Source organism: Pseudorca crassidens, chromosome 20 (assembly GCF_039906515.1).
Source record: "Pseudorca crassidens isolate mPseCra1 chromosome 20, mPseCra1.hap1, whole genome shotgun sequence".
Classification (NCBI taxonomy): domain Eukaryota; kingdom Metazoa; phylum Chordata; class Mammalia; order Artiodactyla; family Delphinidae; genus Pseudorca; species Pseudorca crassidens.
The window spans coordinates 57208597-57225337 of record NC_090315.1 but is presented as its reverse complement, the minus strand read 5'-3'; the positions used below and the strand labels follow the sequence as shown (position 1 = coordinate 57225337).

Below are 16741 nucleotides of genomic sequence, written 5' to 3'. Positions count from 1 at the left end.
TAGACGCAATCAAATATTTATCAGTGAAAATTGGTAAAACTGAGAAATTATTTATGGCCCAAATTTTGAAATAGTCATACACTGAAGGGGGAGGAAGAAAAAAAAAAGGTTATGTTGGGAACTACACATATCTCTCCAGGGCACATACTCGCAGATCCTCCCTGCTGTCTAGAATTCAAAAATGGGAAGGAAATCACAGGTCTGAGGAAATGTGTTCACAGCTGGGTGTTCTACCCTTTTTTCAGAAACACTGAGAGATATGATGGAAAACCAGCCCCCAAATTCTAATAATTTAGCTACTTACCAACTAATTAATTATTTTGCAGATAGATAAAATATGTGTATGTCAAAACTTTGCCTAATACCTAGAGCTGCCTGCGTAGCTTTTTAGTGAATATGTAATTCTACGTGGCATGGCCTTGAACTGTGAGAAATCTCCCACGGGGGCGAAATCGCTGCAGCACCTTGCTTTTGATATCGTTACCCTCTAGTATATGGGTCTTCATTCTTTAAAGAAATTCAGATTGTGATAAAATATGACAAAAAAGAAAATAAAGAGACAAATACTTGGTCTCCATTCACCATCCCGAATTGTAAGACAAAGTACTTTCGTGCCAACATGCCAGCTCTTCTGCCTTTTATAATAATTTTATACTTAAACTTAATTTTTCCCAACATTGTATTATGAAATTTCCAAACACGTAGGAAAGTTGAAAGAAGTTCACAGTGATCAACTGTGCTCATCACCTAGATTCCATCATTAACATTTTGCTCTACTTGCTTTGTCATATATCTATCCATTGATCCACCCCTCTAACCATCTTATTTCTTGGCACATTTCAAGGTATTAAACTTAGTTTTAATGATATTTTTAAAAAGTAATTTTCAGCAAGGACATTTCACTCCATGCAAGAGAATTCTCAGGTTGCACTCCGTAGCCCTGAGCCTACTGGTTAAGAGTGCAGACTGTGAAATCTCAAAGAGGTGGCACAAAGCGTGCCTCTGCAGTTAAGTGTGTGATTTCGGACAGGTTACACCATCCCTCTGAGTCTCATTACCCTCATTCGGCACCTTGGAAGATGGTCCTCGTGGGCTTGTTATTATGAAAATTCAACATAATAGACGAAAAGTACTTACACTTTATTGTGACAAATAAAGAATTTGTGATGATTTTTTCTACTCTTCTCTAATCCTGTGAGATCAAGGCCTCTGTTTCCTTTGCCATGAAATCAGCAGCCCCTTGCACAGTGCCTTGTAAATAGCAGAGGCTGCATATTGATATTATTGATATGAATTGATATGAATTGGGTTAAATTTCAGAGGTTTTCCCTCCTGGGATGAAACAAGTACTTATTATTGGAGAGAGGCAAGTGCAGTGGCTTCAAAGGCACGAGGCATAAGAAAGTTAGTTGAGGAAACGAGTTGGGAGCAGGAGATGAGACAAAGAGAAAAAATCTGGCCTGCAAAGCAACAGTGTTTATATCAAGTTTAGTGATAGAGCAGAATTCATCAGTGCCCAGTCCCAGTCCCTTGCACCTCACCTTTTCAGTGCACACCAGCCACCATGATGCCTAAAGGCTCTCCCGCAAGCCTCAGAAGGCCATTGTGCTGGTGCACAGAACACAGGGCATGACGGATGTGCTGGGGAGTTTAGACTTCTGGGAGCAGCCCTCAACCAGACGGATAGGGATGGTATATAAATACCCCAGCTCCCTCCTCCGTGGACAGGATAACCCTGAGAGTGTGTCTTACACCATTTTCTAGCCTTTCTCTGTGGGATTACAATCCAGTCACCCACAGTGGTAAACAGGCCTCTCAACTGGCTGCTTCCCCTTTCCTGCATCACTCCTTCACTCCCTTACCAGTATTACTGGTATAGAAATTACCTACATTTGAATTCTTGTCTCAGGGAACCCAAAGTAAGACAACTGTCTTTATGCCCACAGAATCTCTTCTTCAAATGACATTCTACACTGAAATCTGATATGTAATATTTATAAGATTAGAGCTGCCTGACTCGTAGAGTTTGGGTGGATGGGAGTGGTGACGTGTGGAGGCCAAAGCCCTGCCTCCTGGGTCTCTTTTCCCTTCTCCCAGCCTCCCCAGCACTCAGTGAAGACTCCTGTATCTTCTCACAGCTCGACAGAGCCTTGCTTGTCAGCTATAGGCAGATTGATTAGGATATGATATAAGATATAAATAGAAGAATAAGAGGAATGAATAAAAACAGGCAGAGACAAAGAGGGAAATATGTTCCTTCAAAGGCCTAAGAAGCATGGACAAACACAGAATTCTTGCAAGGCAGTGCAGTTATTCTGTAAAAGCCATCGGGAGGTTTGGGAGGCTTTCACACCATTATGATGTTAGTACACTACTGCACTTAGAAAAGCTGTTGTTTGTAGAGAACCCAGGTTGAAACCCAGGGCTGAACCCAGGTGGGCAGTACATAGGGGCTAAGGAGACAGAAGTCTTCAGCTTGAAAAACAAATTGTGTTCTGAGGCTGTAACAAGTAAGAAACCATGCAGAAGAATGCCCTTAGTTAGCTGCATACTTATTGATCCATTATGTATCTTAAGGAAAGAGCCTTGTGAAAACTCTCTAAATATACTGGGGGGGGACAAATGTATGGGGCTGGAGGAAGCTTTAGGATGACCACATAACTTACTGTCCAAAGCTGGACAAGTTTAAGGGGAAAGGTGGTGCTCATAATAATTATGGCAGGACAACAAAATTTCCAGGCAAGTGAGATGTGATAATTCACCCTTGTTGTAAACTAATTAATAGAATTGAAATTCCGATACTGAAAGTACTATAGTTTAGTGGTAGGCAGGGGAGGAGAAAGTATTTTAGCTCAGACCTCCTTAAACCTGAGTGTGCATCAGAATCACCTGGGATCTCTTAAAAATGCTGGTGCTTGGTCTTCACCCCCTGACCAACTGAGTCAATTTCTGAGGGTGGAGACTGGCATCTGTATTTTAACTGCCCCAGGTGACTCTGATGCACAGCGAGGGCTGAAAACACCAAGCGTACATGAAGGAGACCTGCAGAACAAGGGTGCAGCTTGTGCCTCAAACTGTCTGGGGGCAGAGTCTTGCAGACTTGAGGACTCTGGCCCCTTGGTGAGTGCTATCCTTGGCTTCAGGGAAACCTACACAAAGGCCATGACAGAGGCGAGGGCTGTCCAAAGGGCCAGGGCACGTCAGCTGTACCACTGTCCTCTCAGAAGAGCTCTGCTTCCCTTTGCATCATATCCTGGAAATCTGGCAAGATTTTGCATCTTTGGTACAGTGATAGTTTAAAATCATAAATATGGTTATTATCAGGATATCAGATTATGAATGTTTCTAATTTCCAATAGAAATAGATTTCTAATAGTCCAAGTCACACTAACCTCTTGCCCGGGTCACTATAAAACCTTCCTTCTTGGCTGTTTGTGTGTGTCCACTCCTCCCTACTACTCTGCTCCCACAGATCGTTCCCTACAAGGCAGCCAGAGGGACCTTTCAAAAGGTCCAGACACACACAAACACACCTGGGAGACTTTCCAGTGGTTTCTGGCTGCATGCACGATGAAAATCCTATTCATCACTATGGTCTCCAAGACCCACATGACAGGCCAACTTCTCTGACTTCAACTCTTATCACTCTTTTCCTTGTTCACTACATTGCAGCCAACCAGGCATTCTGCTAGTCAAATCCACCTCATTCTTTTGCACCTCCAGGCTTTTGCACACGCAGTTGCCGCTGCCAAGTCTATGGTTTTCCCGACCTCCCCTTGGCTATTCCTTTCTCATTCTTCCCGCCCCCACTCAAACGTCAGGGACACGACCCAGCTGCTCCCGGTCATTTGTGCCGAGATTCCCTCCTCCCTCTTCACCCTGGTCCTGCCATTTACTCTTCTTCACATCACCCCGTGTCTGTTACTCACAGCATTTGTTATCCTCTGCAGTTTTCTCATTTACTTACTCATTGAAAAAATCTACCTCCCCACTAGAACACAAGCTCTATAACAATAGGGGCTTGGATGCTTGTTCACACCTCCACTAAACCGATCTCAATCTTGCAGTCTGGCATATAACAGGTGCTCCTTATTGATTCAATGAATAGATAAACAATCCAATAGCACCAGCCATTCAGATCATCCATTCAACTAACCACCATTGCTCAAATCCCGAGATCATTGAAAAATATGAACTGGTGAAAATTCAATTCTCCATGTCGGCTTTCCTATGGGGAGAGGGTGTGCTGACCAGGCAACATCAGTATTTCTGCCTATTTAACAGTGACTATTTCTTCCTGGAAAAGTTGTTTCTCTGATTCATGTGACAGTGCTTTCTGGATCTGGTTAGTATGGTTTAGTTCCTTTGATCTATCATCATCCGGGTATACTAAGGGGACTGAACTGGCGGACGGCCTGGGCATCATCTACAAAAGCCGTGAGTCTATTGCTTAACCAAAGACATCCTCATGTCACAACTCTTACATCATTATCTACCATGTAGATCTCAAAATCATGACAAAGGTGTTGTTGTGTTTTTTTGTTTTTGTTTTTTGTAAATTCCCTTTTTCATGACCTTTGACATTCTGTTCTTGGCAAAAAAATCTGGCCTCTTACCACAGAGGATCTGAGGCCAATTCCTGCTGGTCGCCAAGCCAGTCAGAGTCAGCTTGTCTCGTGTATGCTCATCTCACAATAAAAGCATGCTTTAGCGGTTTTCTTTGTCTGACTTACCTTGCCAACATCTCTTGGGAAAGGTTGTCTCTGATTCTCTGGAATTAAAATGGGAGATACCACAATGGACCTCTTTTGTCTTGGGACAGGAGAAGTTCTTTCAAATTTAAATATATCCTAAAAGAGAAAAAACAAATCAATTGACTAAAATCCCCCACGGCGAAGATGTATCAGTCTGCTCTGAGATATGGCTCCTTTGTTGTGAAAGCATACAGCTGTTTGGACATTGTTAATTTTATTCTATCAAACCTCATTAGCGTTAGCAAGTACATCATTAGAATTATACTAAAGCTGACATTGTGATTCACAATGACTATCATTAAGCTGTTTAATCCCATCTTCTGAATCATTCTATTCACAATGTCAGTCTTGATTTATACATCCTTCCATGCTTGTGTGTTCCCATTCTTAATCTGTCAAGTGAGGAGATTACTTGGCTGGTCACTAACCCACAGAACTCGCTGGGTACAAGTGTGACTCTCCTCACGGCCAAATGCAAGGTCCTCACAATCACAAATGAATAGGGATGAGGGGTAATCACAGCATTCCAAACACAATGTTCCACAATGTCAGGCATTATGGAGACTCTTAGTCAATGTTCTGTCAAAGTCTGTTTGCTATTATTAGTGGGTCCACTCCTGGAACTCACTCCCCATGCAGTATGTCCCAAACTGCAATCATTGGAACAACACTGTGAGAATTTCTGTCTCATCTGTAATTCACCTTTTTAATTGAATAAATGGATGCAAAAAGGGAAACTTTGTGTCATTATTTTAAATATAGTACCAGTATGGCTTCTCATAAAAAGTACGAAAACATAAAAATAAACAATGAGATCAATGATGTTATTAAATTTGAGCTGGACTTAGGTGGGTGGAAAGTTTCCTCTTTTTGAAAGGGAGATAAGAAAAGGCTAGAGGGGTGTTAAAGGGTTGTTAGCACTGAGCTGAGACTTTCTCCTTGACCCAATCAGAGGACTTAAAGAGAATTAAAAATGGGATATAGTTTTCAATATATAAACCAATCATATTCAATACCACACACTAAGATTACCTGAGGTACCACCAAAAGCAAGCATCTCAAACTCTGGACAATAAGTTCCTATGAAAATCATGTGGCAAATTATATTTAAACACCATCACTGACCCATGCTCCATAAAAGTGTATGCATGTACATGTATATATGTTATATGATAGTGATATGGCTTTATACGTATATGATAGTTTTATTTTTATTATTTTAAAAAATATCTACTTATTTATTTGGCTGCAGCGGGTCTTAGTTGTGGCACATGGGATCTTTAGTTGTGGCATGAGGCATCTTTAGCTGCAGCATGCGGGATTTAGTTCCCTGACCTGGGATCGAACCCAGACCCCCTGCACTGGGAGCGCAGAGTCTTAACGACTGGACCACCAGGGAAGTCCCAATATATAATAATTTTAAAGGAAACTCTATATAAAAAAGTCAAGTAGGAAACAAGACCAGAGAAGGCTATGAAAATGTATATAGTCTTTCTCTTGATTTTGGTCAGATTGTAAACTGATGTTATTCTTGTGGAAAGTAATCAGGCAGCATTTATTTCTCAAGAACCTTACAAGTGTACATATCCCTTCACTCTGTAATCTCACTCCTAGGAATACATCCAAATGCTAAATTCAAAGGAGGAAAAAACTGAAAGCAGGAAGATGTTTAGTGAGACACTATTTATAAAGAGCAAAAATGGCAAACCACCTGAATGTTCAATTGCAGGAGAAGGTTAAATTTGGGTCCATCAGCAGGAGACACTCTTAGGCGGTCACCAATAAGGCAGTTGTAAAGACCACGTTCTAACCACTATGATCATCATTTGACTGCTTCCACAATCACAACCACAAACTATTATAATAACAACAATTTATTAAACACGTGTTGGGCCATGTGCTATGCACCCTACATGTGTCTTTGCTAATATTTGCAATAAACTTCTCAAGTACATCCTAGCCATCCTTAACCAATGAGAAATGTTAAGCTCTTAGAGGTTATATAAATTGCTGCAATTCACCTAATTAGCTGAGAGAATATGTAAGATAATATGTGTAGGAAAATACAGAATACCATATTGGCTGCCCTCTACTTTATATAAACTATACTGAACATAGAAGAATAATATCCAAAACCTCAATGAATAAGTCCAAATAAAAGACTGCTTGGGGACTTCCCTGGTGGCACAGTGGTTAAGAATCTGCCTGCCAATGCAAGAGACATGGGTTCGAGCCCTGGTCCGGGAAGATCCCACATGCCACAGAGCAGCTAAGCCTGTGCACCACAACTACTGAAGCCTGTGTGCCTACAGCCCGTGCTCCACAACAAGAGAAGCCACCACAATGAGAAGCCCGTGGACCGCAACAAAGAGTAGCCCCCGCTCGCTGCAACTAGAGAAAGTCTGCACAGCAACGGAGACGCAACATAGCCAAAAATAAATAAATAAAATAAATAAAAAAAAAAACAACCAACCAAATAAATAAATAAATAACCCAACCCCAACCATGTAGAAAACAGCAGAGAAAGAAAGAGAGAATGGGACAGTGAGAAGACAATGAAAAACAGAGTGGATTACATCCATAAAACACTGATGTATAACATCTGTAAAGAGGCTTATTAGGGAATATGAAAAGAACAGAAAACATATAAAATACGTGCAATATACGAATCTTATTTACAATAAAAAAAATCTTGAAGCTTGTATGAAGGAAAGTCTAGGAAAGCACTTTGAAAACATTTAAAGTCCTATGCAAATGTAAGGGATTGGTGATTCTATTCTATAATAAGAGCAAAAGTAGGTTTTCATTCATTATGACGATATGTGTGAAAATGTATGTAAAGTAATGAAAAGCACTGTCAGTAACAAACATTCCATTGTTTGCAGTACAGAACTTATTTGTGTTTGCAAGCCTGTGAATGGGTGACAGGTGACCAGAGTGGTAAGGTTCCTGAGTCCCCATTTCTACCTCTGGCGTCCTCCCAGTTTACCAGCTACTGAAGCCCACACTGCCAATCCATTTCCTTCCCCCTCATAGCCCAGCAGCTTGGTAATAAGGACACCTGTGTAAACTCCCTGGCTCTAAGGTACCTTCGAAGAGAAGCAGGAGGCTCTGAGTCTCAGGATAGGAAAGAGCATCTGGAAAGGAGGGGGTGGAGGTAGAGTGACCAATTGTAGAGAGGCCTCCGTGTGCACAGGACTCTCTGAGCCCACCATGGTGGGCAGGACTGGGGCATCCTTTTTCTTCCAACTCAACATTTTTTGTGTTACAATGGCAGGGACCTCAACAAAAAATTGGTCCATGACCATGACTCTATGTCTGCGGCTCCACTTCTGTCTTTGTGATTTATGTGTGTCTCTATTAACTACGTGTTTGTGGACAGATGTCTACCTTTGGTCAGGTCTGTGGTAATGAGTCTGTCTGTGTGCTCTGAAGCCAAGTGCTTTTCTGTGACTGGGGCCATTGAGGAGCCATAGCATCTAATTTGATTGACAAATACCATATGCACATCTAGGCACGTGTGTGTGTGTTTGTATCTGTCAATCTATAATGTGAAGCCTTTGAATGCAACAGGATGTGGCCGTAACCTCAAAGAAAGACAAGATGGAAGCAGTGAGGTTTAAAAGTATGTGACTAATTCAAGAGATGTTTACAGAAGAAGAGACAGAGGTGTGGGAAAGAACAGAGCATCAGGCTAAAGGAGAGGCTGTGTTAGGACTCCCTGTCTTCTGGTGTTGCCATTAGCAAGTGAGAAGTAAAACATTGCCTGCTATATCAGTAAATAAAGGATCTAGCTAGCACGTTACAGCTGCTTGGATGGTGCAGCCCAAGGAAACTCAGGATGAGAAAACACAGGATGCTGGCCCCAGACAGCTGAGGTGCATATCAAAGGAATGATTTCAGTGAACCCAGACTCTTGCATCTTCCCATACATAGAAAAGTGCTAAATTCCTTAACTTGAGATATCTAGTTTTCTTTTATTAACCGTAACCTTTTGTTCCAACTACCTGGTGTTGTTGAAAAACCTCTTCTATATCCTGGCTTCCCCCTCTTCCTCTTCTGAACAGTTTTCTCAGTCTATATCTGAGATGCTGTCTCTGGGCTTGAAGTCCTAAGAATGTTCACCATATAAAACATAACTTTCAACTTTTAAGTTGTGCATCTTTTTTTTCAGCCGACACAAGATAGTGGGTAAATAGGAAAAAGGCAGTTCTGGGCACAGATGATGGGTGTTGTTACTTTGAGGGCAGCCAACATAGTTTTCTAGAGGGTGTATAAGTAGCTGCATTCGGGAGGGAGAGATGAAAGGGGACAAGAAGTGTCACTCACGTACAAGAGCAGCTAGACGTGAAGGAGAAGCTGACACCATCCAGGTTATGTGGAGGGAAAAGGGAGGAACTCAATCATCCGATGAGTTTCTAAAAGGCCAGCAAAGGCCACAGAAAGGTTAGGAGGCAAAAGGAGGAAAACCAAAAGGACAAAGAGATGAGGATTTCAAAAAGGAGAGAGTGCACGGCCATATCACACAACTCAGGCGTCCCCTCCAACAGGCTGAACACTATGAGGAGGCTGTCGGGCTGACGATGAACAGGTAACTGAGGACTTTAGGAAGACAACTTTAAGAGTGTGTTAGGGTCCAGGGTCAGAGGAACCAATGAGAAGTGAGGGCTTTGGTGAGGAAGGAAAGAAGCTGGAAGAAGTTGGAAGTTTGTCAGCTCAAGGGGAGACCAGGAAGGGTGCTGGGCTGCGAGGCGGGGGTCAGAGGCAGGCAGCCATAGTGTTGGGTGAATGAAGACACAGAAGGGAGGTGACCCCAGAGGGAGACGGATGGCTGAAGGCGGTGGGAAGGGCGCGGATCAACGGCACAACCAGCCCCAGAGAGGACAGGGAGGGCTTTAAGGGGAATTTCTCGTTTGTAAATGACGATAACTCTCCTGTGCTCTTGGTTATCAGAATGAAATGAGAAATGGCACTTGAAGGTGGTCTGCACTCTCCAAAGAACAGCACAAAAGTGAAGGATGGTCTTATTCATAACAGGACAGCGGATGTGAGGAAATGAAGACAAGCCACTCGGTGCCTTTTAGGAGTGAGTAATTCAGCTGTGGGTGGCCTGACGCCAGATCTTAAACAGACACTTGCAGACACGCAGCCACCTCCAGATTTCTAGACTACTAGACACATGCACACTGACATCAAAGTCCTCTCTCACCAAACACAAACACTCATGCACTCGTGCACGTGTACATACTCAGAATCCATTTGATAGGGTCACACACATACACTGACACACACACACTCATTAACAGATGCACATGCAACAGACACACATCACATGCCTAGACCCAAGGACACACACAACACAGCTTCCCCCTGCAAACCAACACAGTTCCCTCAGCCACAAGAACACACACACAGACACGGGGCATGCAGAGGAAAGTGCACGACTAGTCATGTGCCTTCAGCCGGTGACCAATGATCCATCCACGTCTTTGAGCCTGGAAAAGCCGGAGGCTTGCAGGGGCCTCATCCTATCTTGCTTCAGTCAAAGGGCAGAACTCTGTCCTCTGGCAGACTCACTCATGCGGCATTTTACTACAGGGAATTGTCACCCTTACATAAATATCTCTCGTCTCCCATGGGCTGACTGGGGCCTGTGTCTTTCTGTCGAAGGGTGTTGGGGTTTACAATCTCATTTGCTTTCCTCCCTGATTCTCAATCTCAGGAGAAATTGGCAGTGCATTAAAAGCAAGTTTCATGCTACATCACACAGTCCCAAAGAACACCTTGGAAATAATGAGGAGGCCCCTGCAACTGTGAGGGACAGGGGAGGGGTTGGGGGTGGGAGGGGAGGATGGGGGCCAAGGGAAGGAGGAAGCAGAAAGGATGAAGAACGTGACAAGGAGAGAAAGAGTGGATTTATTTTCATTCATTCATTTCTTCAGAAACTATCTGTGGATCCCTTCCTTCCTGCCAGGAGTAATTCTCGGCATCTAGGAGAGTGCAGTGCCCTCATGCAGCTCACATTCTAGATGGAGGAGACAGACAGTGAACACGGTCCAGGAGAACAGATAGGCAGGGAGGGCTCACTGTGCACAGAGGAGGGGAGGCCGGGACGGGCCCACTGGGAAGGCGGCCTTGGAGGATGAAGCAAGGAAGGCACCCTGTGGCAGGACAAGGCACCAGCAGCAGCAAGAACAGACCCTGGCAAGTGTGCGCTGCAGGGAGGCCTGGCCTGGAAGAGCGGGGGAGACAGTCCAGGGAGCTGGTAAAGGGAATTCAGATCCTGCGTGGCCAGCCACATAGACTGCAGAGAGCACTTGGGCTTTTACTCTGCGTGAGATGTGAGTCATGGGAAGGTGTTTTGTTTGTTTCTTTTTGTGGGCGGGTTTTAAGCTGAAGAATGACATGAACCCACTTACAATTACATATATATCTACACACACATATTTCATGTTGGCTGCCGTTTGACGAACAGATTTTCAGGGTTAAAGTAATGTTTATCTGTTGGGTTTCTTTTTTCCAACCCTGTCTTCACAGAGCACTGAGATTCCTCCTAAAATGCAAATCTGAGCTTTCGATCTGGGGAAAAGGAGAGTTGGGGGTCAACTTTCCCTGGTTGGAGTCCCTCTATCCTCCTTCCTTCCCACAGTATTTTTAATGTATTATCTAGGTACCGTTTATGTACCGTTACATTTATCCATTTTAAGGGGGCAATGCAACGATTATCAGGAAGTTTACAGAGTTGTGTGATCATCACCACAAACTAATTTTAGAACATTTCCATCAGCCTCCAAAGAAACCTCATGCCCAAATGCTCACTCCCCTGTTCTAAGCCCCAGCCGCCGGCAACCATCAATCTACTTCCTGTCTGTACACATCTGCCTTCTCCAGACATGTCATAAAAGGGAATCACAGTGTGTTTTCACAGTATTTTCATGGACTCTGCCTCCACTTCATAGTTGATTTGAAGATCATGAAGCAGAAAGGGATACAGTTAGTGGTAAGGGGTGTGTAAGGCCAGCCCCCCGCCTCCAGGTGCGACCATGCTCGGGGGCACCCAGAGTCCCAACTGGCCCCAGGCTGGCCAAGAGCCCTGCTGTAATCGCAGTCCGTGTCTCCTCCGTTCACCTCTTCCCACTGCCCCCTCCTGCTGCCCTCATCTCTGTGTGGATGCAGACACCCCTCCCCTTCTCCACAAAGATCTCTGAGTCGCAAGGTTTGTTCCCAGGGAAACCACCTAGGACACCCTCAAGGCAAGAGCTGTCCAGGGTAGAGACGAACTGGGCTGGTGTCCCAGAAGTGAAGGGGAACAGAAAGGTTTGGGCCCAGACTGGTGTTCTACAGCTGGGACCGCTCTCCATGTTTTGGCTGTCACTGCTGCCTCCCTCCACGTCCAGCTGAGGGCTGAAAAGTCTTCCAAGAGCCACTCCAAGAAAACAGTAAGATTTGAGAGGAATAGCCCTGCTCTCTTCACAGTGAACCCAAAGCCAGACAGCAGCTCGGACCTGTCTTGCTACCTGGCAGAGGACCCTCATGAGCCGACACCCAAAGGGGCAGGAAGTGGCCAGAGAACTCATATGTGCCCGCCCTAGCTCATGCCTCTGCATTAGGTAATAAATGTGAGAGAAAAAGAGCAACAATTTTATAAAGAAGCCACAAGCCACTGCCTTTGTTCTCTCTCCAACTTTGTAACTTTTGGGCAAAATTATGTGCTAAGAGAAGTTATTGTAACAGGAAAAGCATCGTAGATGCTGGCAGCATCCCTCTGGCTGAAGCAGGGAGTGCAGGGAGGGCAGTGCCACCTGAGACTTTTCAGCCTGGCCTGACTGTGGACAGTCTTGTAGATCATGTTGGGAAGGTCTGATGTGCTTCCCAGGCAGCGGGGAGCCTTTACCGGTTTCGTGCAAAGGTATGATGCTTTGGGTTTGAATTCCATGTCTGGTTGAAAGATCATGAGAATTATTCCTTTGATGAGTTTGAAGCCTGGGTTCTGGACTCAAGTCTGAAAGTCACAGCCTATTCCTTTCTTATCTTTCTAGTCCTAAAATATACTTGGCATGGTGGCCCTGGACTCACTGAGTCTGCCAAAGGAAACACTGCTATTTAGTGAGTAGCTATTATGTGCCAGGCACTGTGCTAGGCACACTGTGACATTATCTCATTTAATACATCCAACAACTCACAGGTAGAACCACCATGCCTGTTTTCCTGAGGTTCAAAGATTTAAGAGACTTATCCGAAGTCACTTAGCTCTTAAGTGAGAGATGGGAACGCAGGCCTCTGTGACCCCAGTGCCCCCTGATCCAAGCAGGATGCTACTCACCTCCCCAGGGCTGTGTGTGGAGAGAGCTCCTTACTCAAGTATAACTGGAGAATCACAACTCTAACTTTTGCAGAGGATACGTAGCAAATGTCAATCTGCCTCCGGCTAACGGGAGCGGCTATACCTTTACTGCAGGGGGACAGTTTAATTGTCTGTAAATTTCTGCAAATGAATGGAGCAGCAGAAATCAATCTCCAATTTATCCCATTCTTGCAGCTGATCTCAATGTGCTGAAAGGTGCTGGGAGGAAGGTTCTGTGCTACTCAGTTCCCATTTCATATGCAATCAAATGCACCATTCAGCGTTGCTGTACCTGGGGTGAGATTTAAAGTTTGCTTTATTACCTTCTGGGGCTGAAGTTTGCCTACTTAAAGGAAGAAACAGTCCACAAACACCAAACTTTCAGTGGCAAATTTAGGAAGTCGGAGGGCCAATATAGTAAGTTTGCATCATTTCCAGCTATCTATTTTCCCAATATTCTGGAGGCCAAATGTCAGCTGAGCTGAGTCATCTGTCACAGGTTTACAGGACAGAGTTATGCTGACAATAAAATGGGGCGATATGGAAATTGTCCATTAGTATGGAAATGTGTATTGTGGAGCTAATTTTAAAGCTGGGGTGGGGTGGGGAGATGATGGCTGGTGGACTCCTAGGGTGCGGCGAAGCCAATCTACTATAGTAAATTATGCCACACCTGCTTTTCAAGGCCTGCTGGCACATAGCTGGGAGAAATGGGTGCAAACCACTGTTCCCGAGAGTCCCCAGGCACCATGGTTTTCCAGAAGTGACCACCAGTGACATCAGAAATGATTTCTCCAGTAATGCGTCACTATCAGGGGCTTTGGGGATGTCTGATCCCAAAACAAGAAACCTCACAGTGACTGACAGTCCATAGCAGAGCATCTGAATGATTAGCACCAAAGAAGTAATAAATTCCCAATAAAAATAAACGTGACAGTCATTTCTGTTAAGTATGTTTAGGGTGGAAAAGAAATGGCTTTGGCCAAAGTAATCAACAGAGAAAAGAAAGTTTTACCAGAGGAGTTTGCAATTTGAGTGATGCCTCCAGAAGTTCTCTGTCCAGCAGCCAAATAGATCTTTTGAAACATTCTCCTTCCTCTCATTAATGCCATTATTTGCTTCCCCTTGTGAAAGGATGAAGCCGCCAGTGTTACCAAGGCCAGCGAGGGCCAGCAGGCTTGGCTCCCAATGGCGCTCCGACTTCAGGAGCCCTTACTGTCCTCCTGGGCTGTGCTTCTGCAGCACGAGCCTCCTCGGCACCCTCAGGTCGCAAATGCTGGCTTCAGGGCTTTCCACCTACTGTTGTTCCTCATCATTCCTCCCTTCTTGTGCCTGGTTGACCCCCCGGATGCATCCGTGTACTCCCAGCTCAAGCACCCCTTCTAGACTCCTTCAGTCTCTTTTGCTGGGTGGGGGGAGGGGGTGCCTGCAGCCTGCCCGTTACATCCAGAGCTCTTATTCAGCTTCTGATTAATCACACATCCATTCAGTGTTTATCAATGTCTGCCTTCCGCACAGGCTACCAGCTCCATGAGGCCAGGCAGTATGTCTTCCTGGTTTGCCGCCGTGTCCCCTGGTTCCCAGTACAAGGCCAGGCACACAGCAGGTGTCCAAAAAGTATTTTTTAAATACTATTAGATAAAAAAATTATTAAATGAATATAGGGTTGTTGTAGAATTCGGATAATCCAGGTAATGGGCTTAGCATAGTGCCTGGTTCAGGGTATCTGCTCCACAGTTATGTCTGATAAGTACATGAATAAGATGCCTATGATTCCATGTTGATTTCCTCCTCAAGCCAAAAATAGCCTCTGTAACAAGACAATCACCACACACTGTTTGGATTCTTTGGCCCTTCAGTGTTTTGTGAAGTCGCTGAGTCTACAGAAATTTTTTAGAAAATTCACCCCTTGGACTGCCCGGCAGAAGACCATAGCTTTCTGGAAGAAATGACAACTGAGCTGAGACCTGAAGGCCAAGCGGGGTTCATCCAGGGATACGAGGAGGAGAGAGAGTTCCTGGCCAGGGACCAGCAAGTGAAAGGGCACAGAGGCAGAACATGGCCAAAGACAAGAAGGGCTGAAGCAGAGGGTAGGGCTCCAGAAGCTTTGGGAAAGGCTGGAAGGGGAGGAGAGGGCAGGCCTCTTCCATTCTCACGGGACTGTTCTGAATCCTGAGGACCATGAGAAGCCCCTGAATGGTTTTAAGCAAAAGTCTGGGATCTGACCTTGTCTTTGACCTTGCCCCGTCAGAGCTGAGGGGCCACCCCTGCAGAACACATTTTCTTAAATAAACTTTCCTTCATGATATTTGTTATCCTTATTTGAAAAGTTGGACTTAAAAATAAAACACAAGTAAAACACCCTCCCCCTGCCCACACATATTCTACCACTTACTCTAAAACATCAATTTCCCCATGTTAGAACTGCTAGCTGAAAAATAAATAAATAAAAGCAAACGCTTTGGATGAAAATTTGCCAAATCACACTTCCAAGACGGAATTGCCTTCGAAATATTTCATGAATCTAGCAGGAGCAGTAACAACACAAATCAGAACTTGCTGGTTTCAAAAGAGGTGAAAAATGTTTTAAACATATTTACATTCTTTAGTTAGAGGTCCATTCAACCACGTGTGACGGTGATGGGAATATAATGGAGACAATTTTCCTTTATCTGCCCTGGCATTGATAAAATATTCACGTTAAAGAGCTACTTCTGAACACCTGGAGGCATCTTGCAGCGTGTTACAGATGGGCTTATTTTTCTAACACACATATGTAGTCCGGCCTCAACAGCTGTATTCATCTCAGTATGTATTCAGTATGCGTGAGCACGTAGCCCAGATCCCAAGCTTTCTGGTTGGCATGAGCTCATAAATGTGTGATTGGCCTTCAAAGAAAGTGCCGGTTAGAAAACCCCCATGTGGGAAAACAATGCTTTGCAATTCAGTGCGTACGTACTGGGTGTTCGTCAAATGCTTTTCCAGTGCAAGTTTCACAATTAATGATAGTGACTATCCTGTGGGTACCTCAAACACAACATGTCTTAAACCAAACTGAGTCCTGTCCTTCCACCCACTCTTGCCCAAACCCATAAGGCTTCCGGCTTCCCTTTTCTCAGCTGTTGAAGGGCTAGACGCTTATTTCCTATGGATGGTTTACTTCGTTTCCGCCATACCGCACTCCCAAGTGGTTGCCAACTCCTACAGATTCCACCCAGGGGATTTTCCCTGGAATATATCCCTTCCTTCTCTAGAACCATGTTCCCTGACATGTTGTCTACTCTCCTGTAGCTCACCTGCAGGTTCTTCATGACTCATTGTTCCTTTTTATATAGGAGCCCCCTGGATAGTAGAATCACAACCAGGACCTCAACACTCTTAGTCTGGGCTTCCCGGAAGCAGACACTGAGATAAGAATTTGGAGGCAAGTAGTATTTTAATATATTTTCTGAAGTTTCTATAATGAACCTATTCTATTTACAATCAGTACAAAAAAAAAAAAGAATTCATTTACTCACAACCCTGTACCAGACCAACAGAAATACTATTCTAAATATATACTATATAGAATAGTATTTCTCTTGGTCTGATACAGGGTTGTGAGTAAATTAATTCTTCCTTCCTGGTTTTAATATACTTTTTG

General features: G+C 44.3%; 1 protein-coding gene across 1 annotated transcript in view; it reads right to left on the bottom strand.

Annotated features, from left to right (window-relative positions):
* Positions 1-16741, bottom strand: part of CDH13 (cadherin 13) — a 1022168-nt gene that overhangs the window by 562218 nt on the left and 443209 nt on the right. Inside the window, exon 4 of the mRNA XM_067721248.1 lies at positions 4734-4850. Within this exon, the coding sequence (XP_067577349.1) occupies positions 4734-4850 (117 nt within the window). The remainder of the gene's footprint in view (positions 1-4733; positions 4851-16741) is intronic.